General features: G+C 44.3%; 1 protein-coding gene across 1 annotated transcript; it reads left to right on the top strand.

Moving 5' to 3' along the window:
• The first annotated feature begins 10,891 nt into the window (after positions 1–10,891).
• Positions 10,892–14,707, top strand: LOC119335676 (mitogen-activated protein kinase 6). The gene is made up of 7 exons (XM_037607775.1): positions 10,892–11,253; positions 11,499–11,628; positions 12,288–12,425; positions 12,692–13,024; positions 13,548–13,731; positions 13,806–13,986; positions 14,386–14,707. The coding sequence occupies exons 1-6, from the start codon at positions 11,081–11,083 to the stop codon at positions 13,976–13,978; spliced, it is 1,131 nt and encodes a 376-aa protein (XP_037463672.1). The 5' UTR covers positions 10,892–11,080; the 3' UTR covers positions 13,979–13,986; positions 14,386–14,707.
• Positions 14,708–15,613: the final 906 nt, after the last annotated feature.

Here is a 15,613-nt window from a genome sequence, read left to right as displayed (position 1 = left end):
AGCCCTCCGGGGCCGGTGGCCCCACTTGGTGGACCCCTGGGACCCTTCCGGTGGTCCCAGTACATTACCGATAAAACCCGAAACTTTTCCGGTGACCAAAACAGGACTTCCCATATATAAATCTTTGCCTCCGGACCATTCTTGAACTCCTCGTGACGTCCGCGATCTCATCCGAGACTCCGAACAACATTCGGTAACCACATACAAACTTCCTTTATAACCCTAGCGTCATCGAACCTTAAGTGTGTAGACCATACGGGTTCGGGAACCATGCAGACATGACCGAGACGTTCTCCGGTCAATAACCAACAGCGGGATCTGGATACCCATGTTGGCTCCCACATTTTCCACGATGATCTCATCGGATGAACCACGATGTCGAGGATTCAATCAATCCCGTATTCAATTCCCTTTGTCTAGCGGTATTGTACTTGCCCGAGATTCGACCGTCGGTATGCTGATACCTTGTTCAATCTCGTTACCGGCAAGTCTCTTTACTCGTTCCGTAACACATCATCCTGTGATCAACCCCTTGGTCACATTGTGCACATTATGATGATGTCCTATCGAGTGGCCCTAGAGATACCTCTCCGTCAACCGGAGTGACAAATCCCAGTCTCGATACGTGCCAACCCAACAGACACTTTCGGAGATACCCGTAGTGCACCTTTATAGCCACCCAGTTACATTGTGATGTTTGGTACACCCAAAGCATTCCTACGATATCCGAGAGTTGCACAATCTCATGGTCTAAGGAAATGATACTTGACATTAGAAAAGCTTTAGCATATGAACTACACGATCTCTGTGCTAGGCTTAGGATTGGGTCTTGTCCATCACATCATTCTCCTAATGATGTGATCCCGTTATCAACGACATCCAATGTCCACGGTCAGGAAACCGTAACCATCTATTGATCAACGAGCTAGTCAACTAGAGGCTCACTAGGGACATGGTGTTGTCTATGTACCCACACATGTATCTGAGTTTCCTATCAATACAATTATAGCATGGATAATAAACGATTATCATGAACAAGGAAATATAATAATAATAACTAATTTATTATTGCCTCTAGGGCATATTTCCAACACTTTCCTTTGAGGGAGCACATGAACTTATTTAGTTTAGCAAGCATAGGATCATCTATATCATCATCATCATAATTATCCTCCACATCAAGATACTCATCACAAGGAGTAGAAGGAGTGAAAAGAGGAGGGTTTGACCGTGGGGTTACCTTGACCTTGTCAGGAGAGTTTTGGTACTCTCCATCTTCTACCACAGCCTTTGCCATTAGGCACTTGTGAGTGTTTCCCTTGTAGTCTTTTATATAGTTGTAGGTGATAACATCACCACTCTTGTTGACTAGCCTCAAGGCGTTTTGAGAATCTTGAGCTACTCTGGCAACACCACTAACATCATCCGGATCGGATTCTTCATGAGCAACCATTGCTTTCCCATCTCTCTTCTTAAGATTGGAGTTCAAAGGATTTGGCAACTTCTTCTTGGGAAACCTTGGTTTATCTTCTCTCTTATCATAAGGGCAATCGTTGGAGAAGTGGTTGGTTTCTTCACAATTGTAGCATTTTCTCACTTTCTTCTTCTGGAATCTTCCCTTGAATTTTCCCGAGCTAAACTTCTTGATAAAGAGGGCAATGTCTTCATATGAAGGGCTCTCATCAGAGTCAATCTCATCAACATCTTTATCATCATCATCTTCTTCTTCTTCACTTTGCTCTTCTTCTTCTTCTCATCAGAGTCAATCTCTATTTGAGGTCTTGCATAAAGCCAAGGAACACCGGATTGATCACTACTAGGAGGTTGTTGGCCAAGTGAAGGAGTAGGCACAGTTGGCCTCGAGGTCGCACCACCCAAAAGTGGTGCAATCATCGTGGTTAATGTGGCTAATCTCATTTGGACCAAGGCCTCAAGAGAAGCATCATGCTCCTCCTTTTTCTTAGCAAGGGACCATTCCAGATCCTCAGAAGTAAAAGACTTGGCTTCCATGGAAGCCACGCGCTTATCCTTCGGATCCGCAACAATGAGAGTCCCATCGGGGTTCATCTCGCTCTAGTGCGGTTAAGCAACAAGAATAGAGCACGAGGCTCTGATACCAATTGAAAGGATTGAGATGGACCTAGAAGGGGGTGAATAGGTACAATTACAAATTTTAATTGTTACTTCGCAATTTTAGGCAATAATGCGGAATATGAAAGTGAGCCTAACAATTGCAAGTATGATGCTAAGAGCTAAGCAAGGTAAACAAGTAACACAAGTATGTGAGTAAGCAAGCACAATATGATATAAGTAAAGACTAAGAGACAAGTAACCACAAGTAGGAAGTTAGGGTTAGGGATAACCACAACTCCGAGAGATGAGGATGTATGTCGATGTTCACTTCCTTGGAGGGAAGCTACGTCACTGTTGGAGAGGTAGATTTTACCATGAAGGCTCACCCTATTCTCCCTTTGAGACAACACCATGAAGGCATTTCTCAACCACTAGTGGTAGACCTTGGGGTGGTCTCCAAACCCTCACAAACTTTCCGGGGGTAATCACAATGGTCGATTCCTCACCGAAAGACTCCTACCGCCTAGGAGTCTCCAACCTCCAAAAGTAACAAGATCCAAGGGGAAAAAGCTCAAGACTTGCTCAAATCACGATTTGCTTTGGTCACAATCAAGGAGAGGGAGAAGATCTTTCTTTTGATTGGAAAAACTCTCTCAAACTCTCAAGAATCAAACTGGGATCTAGGATTTCGTGGGTGAACAAGAGAGAGGGAGCACTGGTGTTCTTGGGGCATGTTGGAGTGGAGTGTTCAACCTTATCTCGAAGAGGTAAGGAGTATACCCTCAATAGATTAGAGCTGTTTGGAGTAGAGGTTGACTTGCCCGAATGATCTAGAGTACCATCCGGATGAACTGGACAGCGTCCGGATGATCTGAATGTAAGTACGGATGAAAGTGGTAGAAGCAGAGTTGCGAGGAGGCCGGACGGTTCGGAGGACAACCCAGATGATCTGGAAGAAGCCCGGGAGCACGTATGGATGATCCGGCTTCATGCAACTAGGTTCTATGGTGGGAAGAGCTGATTTACCCGGACGATCTGGGACAAAGTCCGGATGATCCGGCTATAACCAGCGTCGGAAGGTGGCGCCTGAATGCATTATCCGGATGATCCAGAAGTAGGTCGAGACAATCCGGGTCTAGCCCGGATGATTCGGGGCCTCATCCGGATGATCCGGCTAGGAGCCTGTATGTGGAGAAAAGGAAGAGTAGGTTTTGGCTAAGTAGTTTTCATAGGGATTTTTGGTATTTGTGAAAACATCTCATAACATAGACTGTGAGCAAGCCTTGAACCTACACCTCGGATCCCCTCTTAATAGTTCAGGATCCCTATTACTCAAGAAATGTATAAAAGAAACAAAATGCTCCGTTTTGCTTCTTTCCTCGTTGGTTATCTGCTTGAGCAATATCTCATTTGGTGTGCCCATGATCCACATTGAAAACAAGGGAACTAATGACCTATGTATATACTCAGCAAACATAATTAGTCCCCTATATGTAATTTTTCATCAACATCAAAATACACTTAAGAGCAAGATTGCACTTTCAGGGTCACAATTAACAAAGCTCGTGGTACATTAAGATCGTGCCAAATCAAGAACACAAGAGATAGAGAGATATCAAACACATAGCTACTAGTACATAACCTCAGCCCCGAGGGTGAACTACTCCCTCCACGTCATGGAGACCGCCGGGATGATGAAGATGGCCTCCGGGGATGATTTCCCCCTCCGACAGGGTGCCAGAAAAGGGCTCTAGATGAGATCGTGGAGGTACAAAGGCTTGCGGCCGCGGAGTCGAAGTTCTAGGGTTATTCCTGGGGGTTTCTGTATTTATATGAATTTTTGGCGTCAGACTCATGTCAAGAGGTGCCATAGGGGGCCTACAAGCCACCAAGGCGAGCAGACCCCCTGGGCGTGCCCTGGTGGTGAGTGGGGCCCTCGTGGCTCTTTTGGTCCTCCCACGAAGCTTCTAGTGTCTCTTTTGTTCGAAAAAATTGTCAAAAAGTTTCGCTGCATTTGGAGAACTTTTATTTCTACACAAAAAACAACACCATGGTAGTTCTGCTAGAAACAACGCCAGCCTGGGTTAGTTCCATTCATAAATTTTAGATACGTCGGAGACATATCAAGACCTAGTACAAAGTCAGATACACGAACTCACGCGCTACAACCATGACACACTTCAAGTGTAACAAAAAATGAACAGAGCCTACACCCAACTAAACTAATGTAGTAGTAAGTAGCAACACAAATAGTCGATATTTAATGAGCCACTTCTAGTAGCATTAATTCAGCCAGCCTTTGTACGGGCATCTCCGAGGCCGACTCTCAAACCATTCACATACGTCTGGACCATGCGGTCCGGTGCACATATATTTCTAACAAACCCGAGATGAACTAGGGGGTTGTGCGGGAGTACGGACAACATACACGTAGGACTTTGACACCTCGGTCCACCCAAAACCCCACCAAAACCTCTCCCGATCCCCGCGCATCCATCCTCTCATTTTATCTCATTTCCTTTTCCAATCTTGTCTTCGCTGCCGCTCCACCATCCCAGCACACCCTTGCCAGTACTCGACGAGTCCCTCACCTGCAATGGTACACCGGGATCCAAACCCCTTCTCCTCCATCGCCATTCCACACCTCTCCTTCGACCACTGCGCAGGTACCATCAGCTCTTATGATAGTCACCATGCCCTAAAACGGTTTGATGAAATGCTCGTGCTAATTTTTTTTGGCCCTTCTTCTTTGAAGCAATGGATTTAGATATGGACATATATGAGCATTATGTTGAGTCGTGGATGAAGGAGGACTACACAGATGAGACAGTGATTATGCAGGTGGTCCTTGCAGACGCGGAGCATGCGGAAGAGCATGTTCACAATTTAAAGGGATCGGGCTAGGGTCATCCAGCACTCAACCGCAATAGAGCTCACGACCATTTGATGCTGATGTCTGACTACTTTTCTCTCGATGCCCTCTTTGCTGACAATTTTTGTTGGTAGTTTAGGATGCGCAAAAATGTCTTCGATCGTCTCTACCATGGGGTATGGTCCTTTGATGTCTACTTCATCTTGAAAAAGGACGTTGTGGGAAGGATTGGTGAAAGGATCGATATGGTTGACTAGAGGAGGGGTGAATAGGAAACTACCATTTTTTGTCTCTTAATTAGCCTTGATAATAAAATAGGTTGTCTAGATATACAACTAGGTGGACAACCTATATGAAAAGCACAACAACAAGCTGATAAGAAAACACAAGATACAAACACAATATAGCTTGCTCAAAGTAAAGGATAGAAATAACCATAGTGGAGATGATGGAGACGAGGATGTGTTACCGAAGTTCCCGCCCTTTAGGGAGAGGCGCGTCTCCGTTGGAGCAGTGTGGAGGCACAATGCTCCCCAAGAAGCCACTAGGGCCACCGTATTCTCCTCACGCCCTCACACAATGCAAGATGTCGTCATTCCACTAGTGGTGCCCTTGAAGGCGGTGACCGAACCTTTACAGACGAGGTTGGAGCTCTCACCACAACTTAACTGGAGGTTCCCAACACCACCACGAAGCTTCACCACAATGGAATGTGTCTCCAAGGTGAACTCTTCCATCTAGGGTGCCCAAACACCCAAGAGTAACAAAATCCAGACAAGCAAGTATGGGGGAATCAAATTTCCTTTGGTGGAAGTGTAGATCTAGGTCTCCTCCCTCAATCCCTAGAAAATCAACAAGTTTGGTTGGCTAGAGAAGGACATCCGGCAAGAAAGCTCAAAGGGGATCAATGAAGGAGAGAGAGAGGAAAGAGGTGGGTGCGAGGTGGAAGAACCAATCCCTTTTATAGTCACCCTCAAATCCAACAGTTACATCAGCTTTAACAAACAACTGGTACAACCCGTGCAAGCACCGGTAGTACCACATTTCACAGGTTACCCCGTGTTATGGCACTGAGCGGTACAACCGGGGTCAGACCGGTAGTACGGTTAGCCGAAGCCATCCGAGAACTACCGTCCGACCACCACCTACTAACGCCACCAAACCAGAAGGGAGCCACCCCTAAATGGTAGTTGGGGCGGTACCAGGCCCGATATAACCGCTAGGAACAAGTGCTTGTGGTGGCTAAGTCTTGAGCGGTACAACCGCTCTAGACACCGATAGTATCGGTCTGTTAGGCCATCCGAGAACTATCGGGCCACTACCGGCTACTACTGCCACCAAGACCCAAAGGGAGTCACCCCTGACCAGTAGTTGGGGCGGTACTGGCCCTAGTACAACCGTTGTGTGGATATCACCCCTGGCTGGACCGGTGCTTAGCAACCACCTGGAGCTCACAAACCATAGGGTATCACCCCTGGTGTGGTGGTTCTCCCGGAAACAACGACCCAACCAGTACAACCGCTACCACCAACGACACAACCGCTGGTATGGTAAAAACTGTAGTAGGTAGGATTTGAGGTGCTCTCTCCTTGAACGGAAGGATATATGCGGGTGCAATATGAGTGTGTATGTGCTTTGATTTTCCTAGTGCCTTCCAATGCAGATTCGCTCTTAATAGTACGGATTTCCTACGACAAAGAAATAAAAGTGTCGAAAACTCCATCTTCGATCTTTTCCGTCTAGAGGGAATGCCTAACGGTCTTGTGCCACATGAAGTAAATATGTGTAGCTTAGGCACACGATTAGTCCGCAAAAATGCATTTTCATCAACACTGAAACACATAAAGTAGGAAATGCCCTAACAATTGGGTTCTCTGGTTACCAAAAGTGCACGACCACACTACCGATGCTTGCATATGGCACGGCCGCTGATTCATGGGATGAGTACCTACGGATGTCTGAGAGCACATGCGGAGATGCCATGGCAAGGTTTGCAACTACCGTGGTCTCGGTGTTTGGACCTCATTACCTGATAGAACCAATTGTAGCAGATACCGAGAGGCTCTTAGCAATCTCGGAAGCAAGAGGGTGGCCAGGTTTGCTTGGATCACTTGACTGCATGCATTGGAAATGGAAGGACTGCACAAAGACTTTGCAAGGGCAATACCAGGGTCATGTTAAGATGCATACCATCATTCTTGAAGCAGTTGAATCACATGATTTTTGGATTTGGCACACTTATTTTGGCATACCCAGGTCTAATAATGACATCAATGTGCTGCAGTGATCACCATTGTTTGCTAGGCTGACTGAAGGAAAAGCTCCTCCTCGCCACTATACTATCAATGGACATGAGTACAACAAGGGTTACTGTCTGATTGACGGTATCTATCCTCCGTGGGCTACCTTTGTCAACACCATCTCTAACCCAGTTGTCCAGAAAAATGCTCACTTTGCCCAAAGACAAGAAGAAGGTAGAAAGGATGCTGAGAGGGCATTTGGAGTTTCGCAAGCACATTTTGCAGTTGTTCATGGACCAACTAAACAATGGAATGCGGAGACCTTGTGGGAGGTGATGACCTGTTGTGTGATCATGCACAACATGATCATGGAGGATGAGGATGACGATACTGCCGCTAGTCTTGAATTTGAGAACATGGGTGATCCTATCAAACTTACTGATCAGAATCCGACAACATTTGAAGAGTTTGTTCAAATACATCAACAAATTCGGTATCAAGCAACTCACGAACAACTAAAGAAAGATCTGATTGAGCATCCGTGTACGGTTAAAGGGGGCAATAATGTTTGAATGTAATATTTGAACTTATCTAATTAGAACTACCATTGCACTTGAACATTTGAACTATTCTAGACTATATATGCAACTATTTGAGTGTGCGGGCTTAAAAATAGGGCCGGATATATGTGGGCAACGTTGGATGACCGACTCCCGCATTAGTATCCGCGGACTGGCTGCGGACGAATGCGGGGGCAAATTTGCGAGTCAGCGTTAGAGATGCTCTTAAGTTCTAGCCATGTTGGGCATTGTATAAGGCATGGCTAGGACACTAGGCCGAGACTTCACAATATTGTAATCCTCATAGGTGAGAAGAAAAAGCTAGAATCACAAGTAGGGTCTTATCCCTCTTGCAAGAGCCTGAATGATATAAGAGCTTCTACGACAATCTTGGCAAATTGGACCACACAAATGTCCGCGGACACGATCAGGCGCGTCCACGGACAGTGACTGGTCACGCCTTAAATTTCCTTCTTTGCATGAGAATCTCTCATATTTCATCCCCTAGATCCATACAAACCATGCAAAATAAACTTACGTACTACGGCACGCTAGCGACGATTCGTCGTTGAAGATGTCCACGACGTCGGTGCCCGGTGGACGGGCGCGTAGGAGGGCTCCAGCTCCTCCTCATCCATGTACGCGAGCATCTCGTCGACTTCCGCGACTTTCTCCGCCTCCATTACCTGCCCGCGACGGCGTCTGGCCTCTGCATCCGACTCCGAGCGGAGGGAATCAAGGATGGACTGCTGCTCCGCCTGTAGATCCGCATCCTCAATGTCTGCCACGCCATCCTCCGGCTCCTCCTCCAAGTCCTCCTCCGGATCCACCGCATTTGGAGGTAGCCCCACGGCGATCCGGGCTTCGCGCCTTGCCCAAACGTGCTCAAGGAGCTGTAGCTGGCGCTCCGGCATTAGATATGGGTAGCTCTTTACCCGGCGGCATGGGGACATGACTACTAGTGGTGGCGGACGACAATTGAAAAGTGGCAGCAGCGGCGGACGAGAGGGGGAAAATGTGGACGGATAGGATTTGGGTGCCAATAGTCGGCTTAAATAGTCGAGCTAAGCACTACACGACCCGCCGAAGCGGCGCCACGCGGCGCCATTGGTCCGACGGAGGAGACGAGTTTCGGACCGTAGGGTTTTAGAGTGTTTTTCTGTGGGACCCCAGCGTCAGTCTGACGTGGCGGACGCGCCCGGACGACTCCATATCTGTTCCATATTTGGGCTGGATATGTGGGGTGCTGGCCAGCCCGGACGTTTGAGGCCCGTTTAACGCGCCCGTCTGGGTCGCATTTTCGTGAACGGGCCGTCCGTCCGGGCATTTGAGGCGGGTTTGGGGCACCCGACTGTAGATGCTCTTACACGTCATACCGAAATCTTGCCGCACATTTACATGTGTCACTCTTCTGGTTTTACCAAAATGAAAATTATTTTGTTATTCAGTTGACTTGTAAAAAGATTTTTCTTTTGAGGGGTGACTTGCACAAAGATTTGTTGTATACGCATACATGCAAGCCCAGTCACGGTAAAACCACGTCATGGACAACGAGTCTCCTCCAACAAATCTCCAAACAATTTGGTGGTACTTTTCTAACGTTTTTTTGTCATTGACCTTCTAGCATCTGGACTACGCGTTGCACTAGCAACCAGAAAGATCGGAGGGAGCTAAACACACGTAGCCCTTCCTGACTTTGATTGGTACACCAGCAAGGTCTGCGTCGCGCCTTCAGACGGGTCGCTGTGCGTCCTGCAAAGGTGACCTTGGAAGAAATTGTGGTTCGGGTGGTTGGTTATTACATGATGTCGGAGATCCTGAGACTGATGACCGGAGAAAGGCACGGGAAGAAAGTGCCCGGAACGCGAGGAAACTATCTCAGCCAACCACTAGGAATGAAGGCAGAAGCCGACATGTGACTGACTTTTGTCTGACCATTCTTCTCGCCAGGCCCATCAGATCAGGATGTGGCGTCACCTAGGACTCCAATTATGCACTAGATATTGTTGAGAGTCGTCTGATCTAAGAATCCGACAGTCCATAAACTTGTATCATGGTAGCACCTAAAATTTGGTAGCACTAGATATTTTTCCGTCCTCTGAGTGCAGGCTTTTGGTGAGCTGGGTATTTTAAAAAGTTCAAAAGGCATATTTCAAAGTTAAAAAAATATAAAAAAATCCGTGGGAAACACGAATGTGTCAAAATTTATTTGAAAATATTGTGATTTGTAGGTTGTACAAAAAATAACAATTCCAGCTCAACAACAAAATAAATTAGTCCATTTTAGAAATATGTATTTGTCTTTTTTTATTCCATGTGTAAAAGTATAATGTTATGAAATTTTACACACACATACATGTGTATGAAGTCGCTACTCCATCAGTGATACACAATTTAAACACCGTTATGAAGTATTGCGGTGCGAAGAAGGTGGCTACCGGGCGCGCGTTTAGGTGTTATGATATAACAAGATTTTAATTCTTGTAACATGCAACTATGTTAACCCATCATGCCATCATGCATGAGAGAAGACCCATCACATGCAATTCTTGTACTAACATGCAACCATGTAATTCACTATGCCACCGGGCATGGAAAAGACACATCTGTTTTTTTTAACATAGACACATCTTTGTTTGCGCATGCATGCTACTTATATTAATAAAGATTCTACAAATATACGGTAATAAAATGCAATAAATTATATGTATTTCAGTTTTAATTTTTTATATTATTATTAATCCAAACATTAATGTTTCATACAAGCAATCATTTAAATAATTGCAACTAATCTTCACAACTCACGGTGTATCATCTCTAATTATTTGTAAAGACTGTATAATTAGATACTATCTTTGTCCCTTAATGTAAGACGTCTTTGCAGTTTCTTACAATAAAGGATGGAGAGAGTAGATCTGTAAAGGCGTTAGAGCAATATAAGGTGTGTATGATCTCGCCAAAAAAAAAGGTGTGTATGGACCATCATCATTTTTCTTTTTTAAATACTACTCCTAGTATAAAGAAATACAACTAAAAAAAAGTACGGAGTATAAAGCAATAAATTAAGCAAATGGGATATTTACCCCTATCTAGTACCCTTTTTTTCCTTCTGTTTTCCCCTTAACGTCGCCCCACGCGCGCGGTCTCCGTCCTCGCCTCCGCTCGCTCCCATCCTCATTCCCCAGTCGCCGCCCAAGTCAAAAAGAGGGGGAAGCTTCTCCACCAGAGTCCCCAAGCCCATGAACGACTAGTCGCTGCGAAGCACCAACCCTAGAACCCAACCCTACTCTCTCCCCTCCTCGGCTCCTCCCCTCGCGAGCGGCGACGAAGAGGCCATGGATACCTCCGGCGGCGGCACCGCCGCGGGCGGGGCCGCGCAGATCCAGGGGATGGCGACACACGGCGGCCGCTACGTGCTCTACAACGTCTACGGCAACCTCTTCGAGGTCGCCTCCAAGTACGCCCCTCCCATCCGCCCCATCGGCCGAGGCGCCTACGGCATTGTCTGGTGCGTTCCCCCCTCCCGAATCGCGGATTATATGCGTGCTGCTGCAGTTAATAGCGAATCCGAGCTGCTATCTACCTATGCCATGTGTAGAATATTCCGTGCCGTGCGGCGGTGTCTGCCCAGATTTGGCACACATGCGTGTGTGACGTTTTAGGCATAAAGTTATGATGAGGAAGTGAGTCACGGCGACGCCCCACTTGCAGTAGGAGTGCTTATATTTGCCTACTCTTGTTCCCTATTTGTAGCGCGGCGGTTAGTTCGGATACAGGAGAGGAGGTTGCGATCAAGAAGATTGGAAATGCGTTTGACAACCACATCGATGCCAAGCGGACGCTGAGAGAAATAAAGCTTCTTCGCCACATGGACCATGAGAATGTAAGAGTTGTTTGTTTTTAGTTTGTTGACATGTATAGTGATTGCTGTGTGTACTTGCTGTACCACTATAAGTGCTTGATGTGGGTTTTACATTTCTATACATAAGATAGCCTACCACTGTGCTTGAGCAACACATGTTGGATTGTGAACGCTGCTCTTATTAGTTCCTTTTCAACACCAAATTTAAAATCTAGCGGTGATTTAATATGTACTCCCTCTGTAAACTAATATAAGAGCATTTAGATCACTAACTTAGTAATCTAAACGCTCTTATATTAGTTTACGGAGGGAGTACTTAGAATGTAAATCTTAGAGTACGGCCCTACCCAGGAACTGACCCTTATTGATTGATTATGTACATGATGAAGTTTTGTGGTAATACTTAAGCTTCTTACTGAAGAAGCATCTAGAAGCATAGGGATCAGCTGGCATCACAGTCATAGGGTCGAGTGTGCACTGACAACTTTCTCTGAAGTTGGCTTCTACTAGTGGTTTTATTTCCGTTGTCTAAGTTTCTAGAAGTGGTGTGCCTGAGTGGGTTCTGTTTCTTGTCATTACAATTTTACTGTTGATGGGCTTTGTTGTCCACTCAATACTCACACTGTCAGTCATTCCTATGATGGGTTTATTCTGATCATGGTTTCAAAATTGGATCACAGATTCTTGCCATAAAGGATTTAATACGCCCCCCAAGAAGAGATGATTTTAAGGATGTGTACATTGTTACTGAGTTGATGGACACCGACCTCCATCAGATCATTCGCTCAAATCAATCATTGACTGATGACCATTGCCAGGTTTGTTGCCTCCTGCTTGTGCCAAGGTTCTTATGTATTTGCTGGAATTGTAGTTGAAACAAGTCTTGTTGTGACTAATGTAGATATCGATTGACATGTACTCACAGTTTTGTTCTGTGCTTTCTTTAGTTCTTAGCTTAGGTTTATCAGCTTTGTCCTCCAGAAATCATAAGTCACATGTTGTGTTCTGTGCCTTCTTTAGTTCTTAGCTTAGGTTTATGAGCTTTATCTTCCAGCAATCATAAGTTACATGTTTTCCATTGCAGTACTTCTTGTATCAGTTGCTTCGAGGGCTAAAATATGTGCACTCAGCAAATGTCTTGCACCGTGATCTGAAGCCAAGCAATTTGTTCCTAAACGCAAATTGCGATCTCAAGATTGCAGACTTTGGGCTTGCAAGGACCACTTCAGAAACCGATCTCATGACAGAGTATGTGGTCACTCGTTGGTACCGAGCACCAGAGTTGCTGTTGAACTGTTCACAATATACTGCTGCTATTGATGTCTGGTCAGTTGGGTGTATACTTGGTGAAATTATTACTCGTCAACCCCTATTTCCTGGAAGAGATTACATCCAACAGTTAAAATTGATCACTGAGGTAGGTTTGTTCAACTCGTCGCGTGATTTTTTTGGTATCCACTTTGACAAGTCATGTTGTTGTCTATTTGGAAGCTGTCAATCAATGAAGATGCGTCTGTTTCTGAGCTTCTTTAGTAGAATTTGACAATTGTTCTATTTGAAACAATAGCATCTGACTGTATTATTAGACCTGTTTCGCATCTTGTGTTTGAATAGAAGTTGGTTACTTTTACGCAAACACTGAATTAGTAAATGTATTTTGCATCTGGTAGCATGTAGGTGCGGCAACATTTTACTGTATCATCAGATCTGGAATCCATATTTGGATTGTTAACTTCGTGCAAGTTTCTGTGGATGTCTCCTCTCTTCAAAGTATACATTTTACTATATATACTGGTTGTTTTCTGTGCAATACATTCTGAGCTTCAAATAGACCATTTTTAGTACCCACTGAATGCATTTTTGCTTCCTTTTTTAATGATGTCTCTTGAACCTGTTGTATCAAATATTAATCAGTCCTTTCCGCCTTTCTGCTTCAAAAGCTGATAGGATCACCAGATGATTCGAGCCTGGGATTTCTTCGGAGTGACAATGCACGAAGATACATGAAGCAATTACCACAGTACCCAAGGCAGGACTTCCGCCTGCGCTTCCGCAACATGTCTGATGGTGCAGTTGATCTGTTAGAAAGAATGCTGGTGTTTGACCCAAGCAGACGCATCACTGGTACATGGGCTTGAACTAACTACTTATGTTAGTTTTGTTCGCTTTACTATGGCTCAAAATCATTTTTCATGCAGTTGACGAGGCTCTGCACCACCCATACTTGGCTTCTCTTCATGACATCAATGAAGAACCCACTTGCCCGGCACCTTTCAGCTTTGATTTTGAGCAACCATCTTTTACAGAAGAACATATGAAAGAGCTCATCTGGAGGGAAACTTTAGCATTTAACCCTGATCCTCCCTACTAAGAGCCAAGGTTTGTATCATATACGTCTGGTTGAAAATATTTCGTTTCTTAAAACCAATTATCTAAAAGAATGCAATGTGTCAGACGACTAATCTAGATCCTGGAATCCTGAGAATGTTCATACAGACTTGTTATTGATATTTATCTGCAATATTTCTGAGGTTGAGTAATTTAGATCTTGAAAATTGCACCCTTTTGGAACCAAATATCTACCTGGACCAGTAAGACTTTAATTTGAGAACATACCCTGCTTAATATTCTATTTGTAAGTCAAGTCTTGTTTTTCCACGTTTCTTGTGTGTGTGCCAGTTCTCTGTTGTCTCAGTTCATTTTGAATTTCATTTCATTTGGTTCAAGATTGTTTCCAGGGATTCAAGTTAATTCATTTTGTTTTCCTTGGGAGCACAGACCAAATTACCAGCTGAGGGCATTGAAGATCTACCTCTAGCTCTAGTGAAGCCGATATTTCCATGTCTTGTGCATCTATTTATTTTATGCTCGCTTATTGGGCGAATGGGCATGGATTATTTGTTGCTGTAACTATTTCTTTTGGGGCCTTTCTGAAGAAACGACATTTGTATGAGATGGCTTGCGCCTGGGCTTGTATTATACCGGTTGATTGAATAAATTCTTCTTGTGTATCTAAGGCTTGTAATTTTGTGTACACTTATTTAAACATCCCATGTATATCTGAGTTGACATATTGCCTTTTATTATCTCAAGCATGTAATTTTGCATCTTGTGCCAGTCGTATTGAAGTTGTTGATACAAATTGCTCTGAAATTCCATTCACTGGTAGGTGTATCCCATAGTAAAAGTTCGTACATGCTATTCTACGTATTACTTATAGTAGTTATTAGGATCTTATCCTTAAGCTTCCATTAGCAGCTTTCTCATGACTTGAAGACATGAATGGAACCAAGCAGCCTTGGGTGATTAAACTGATCCATTGTGTGTTTTTTTTTACAGTGAATAGACTTTATTCCTCAAACAATTGTTATATCATTTAGGATGTACTCCTTCCGTTCCTAAATATAAGACCTTTTATGAGCAAAATGAGTGAATCTACGCTCTAAAGTATGTCTATATACACCTGTATATAGTTCATAGTGGAATCTTTAAAAGGTCTTATATTTAGGAACGGAGGGAGTATAATGCAAGGTGTTGGTGCTTTGAGAAGTAAATTAGTGTTTCTTTAAGCACCAGTGCTTATTTGTAGATGATGGATGTTTAATTAGGCACTTGTAGAAATAGTCACTGAAAAAACCCGTTTGTTTTTCTAAGCATATGTGATTGCACAAGACATGCAACTTCATTAGCTTCACGAAGAGATTTGACAAAGTCTATCACCAGCTGCTTCCATTCCATTTTTTAAGGAGGTTAAACCCTGGTATCTACATCATTATAATGCACATATCTATTTTTATTAATTACACTCTTTGTTCCTAAATATAAGGCGTAACGTTTACATTTAGAAACATAGATAGTATTAAATAGAGTAAGCAACCCTGGCTGAATCAAGATACTATGAAATAAACACCTACGACTAATTAAAGTCGTCTTCTTTCGTAGAAACTCCTTCAAGAAGGAATAAACATCCTTGTGTCAATGTCGTTAGTCTAGTCGAAGACGGAAT

Source organism: Triticum dicoccoides, chromosome 1B (assembly GCF_002162155.2).
Source record: "Triticum dicoccoides isolate Atlit2015 ecotype Zavitan chromosome 1B, WEW_v2.0, whole genome shotgun sequence".
In the NCBI taxonomy this organism is placed as follows: Eukaryota; Viridiplantae; Streptophyta; class Magnoliopsida; order Poales; family Poaceae; genus Triticum; species Triticum dicoccoides.
Note: the sequence above shows the minus strand (reverse complement) of the source record. Positions and strands in the feature narration are given on the sequence as shown.

What these genes read in the sequence shown, in the direction of transcription:
- LOC119335676 (XM_037607775.1), top strand. Translation starts at nt 11,081, where the DNA reads ATGGATACCTCCGGCGGCGGCACCGCCGCGGGCGGGGCCGCGCAGATC. An exon ending in GCCACATGGACCATGAGAAT is followed by an intron (nt 11,629 to 12,287) that starts GTAAGAGTTGTT and finishes ATTGGATCACAG; the next exon opens with ATTCTTGCCATAAAGGATTT. An exon ending in AGTTAAAATTGATCACTGAG is followed by an intron (nt 13,025 to 13,547) that starts GTAGGTTTGTTC and finishes CTGCTTCAAAAG; the next exon opens with CTGATAGGATCACCAGATGA.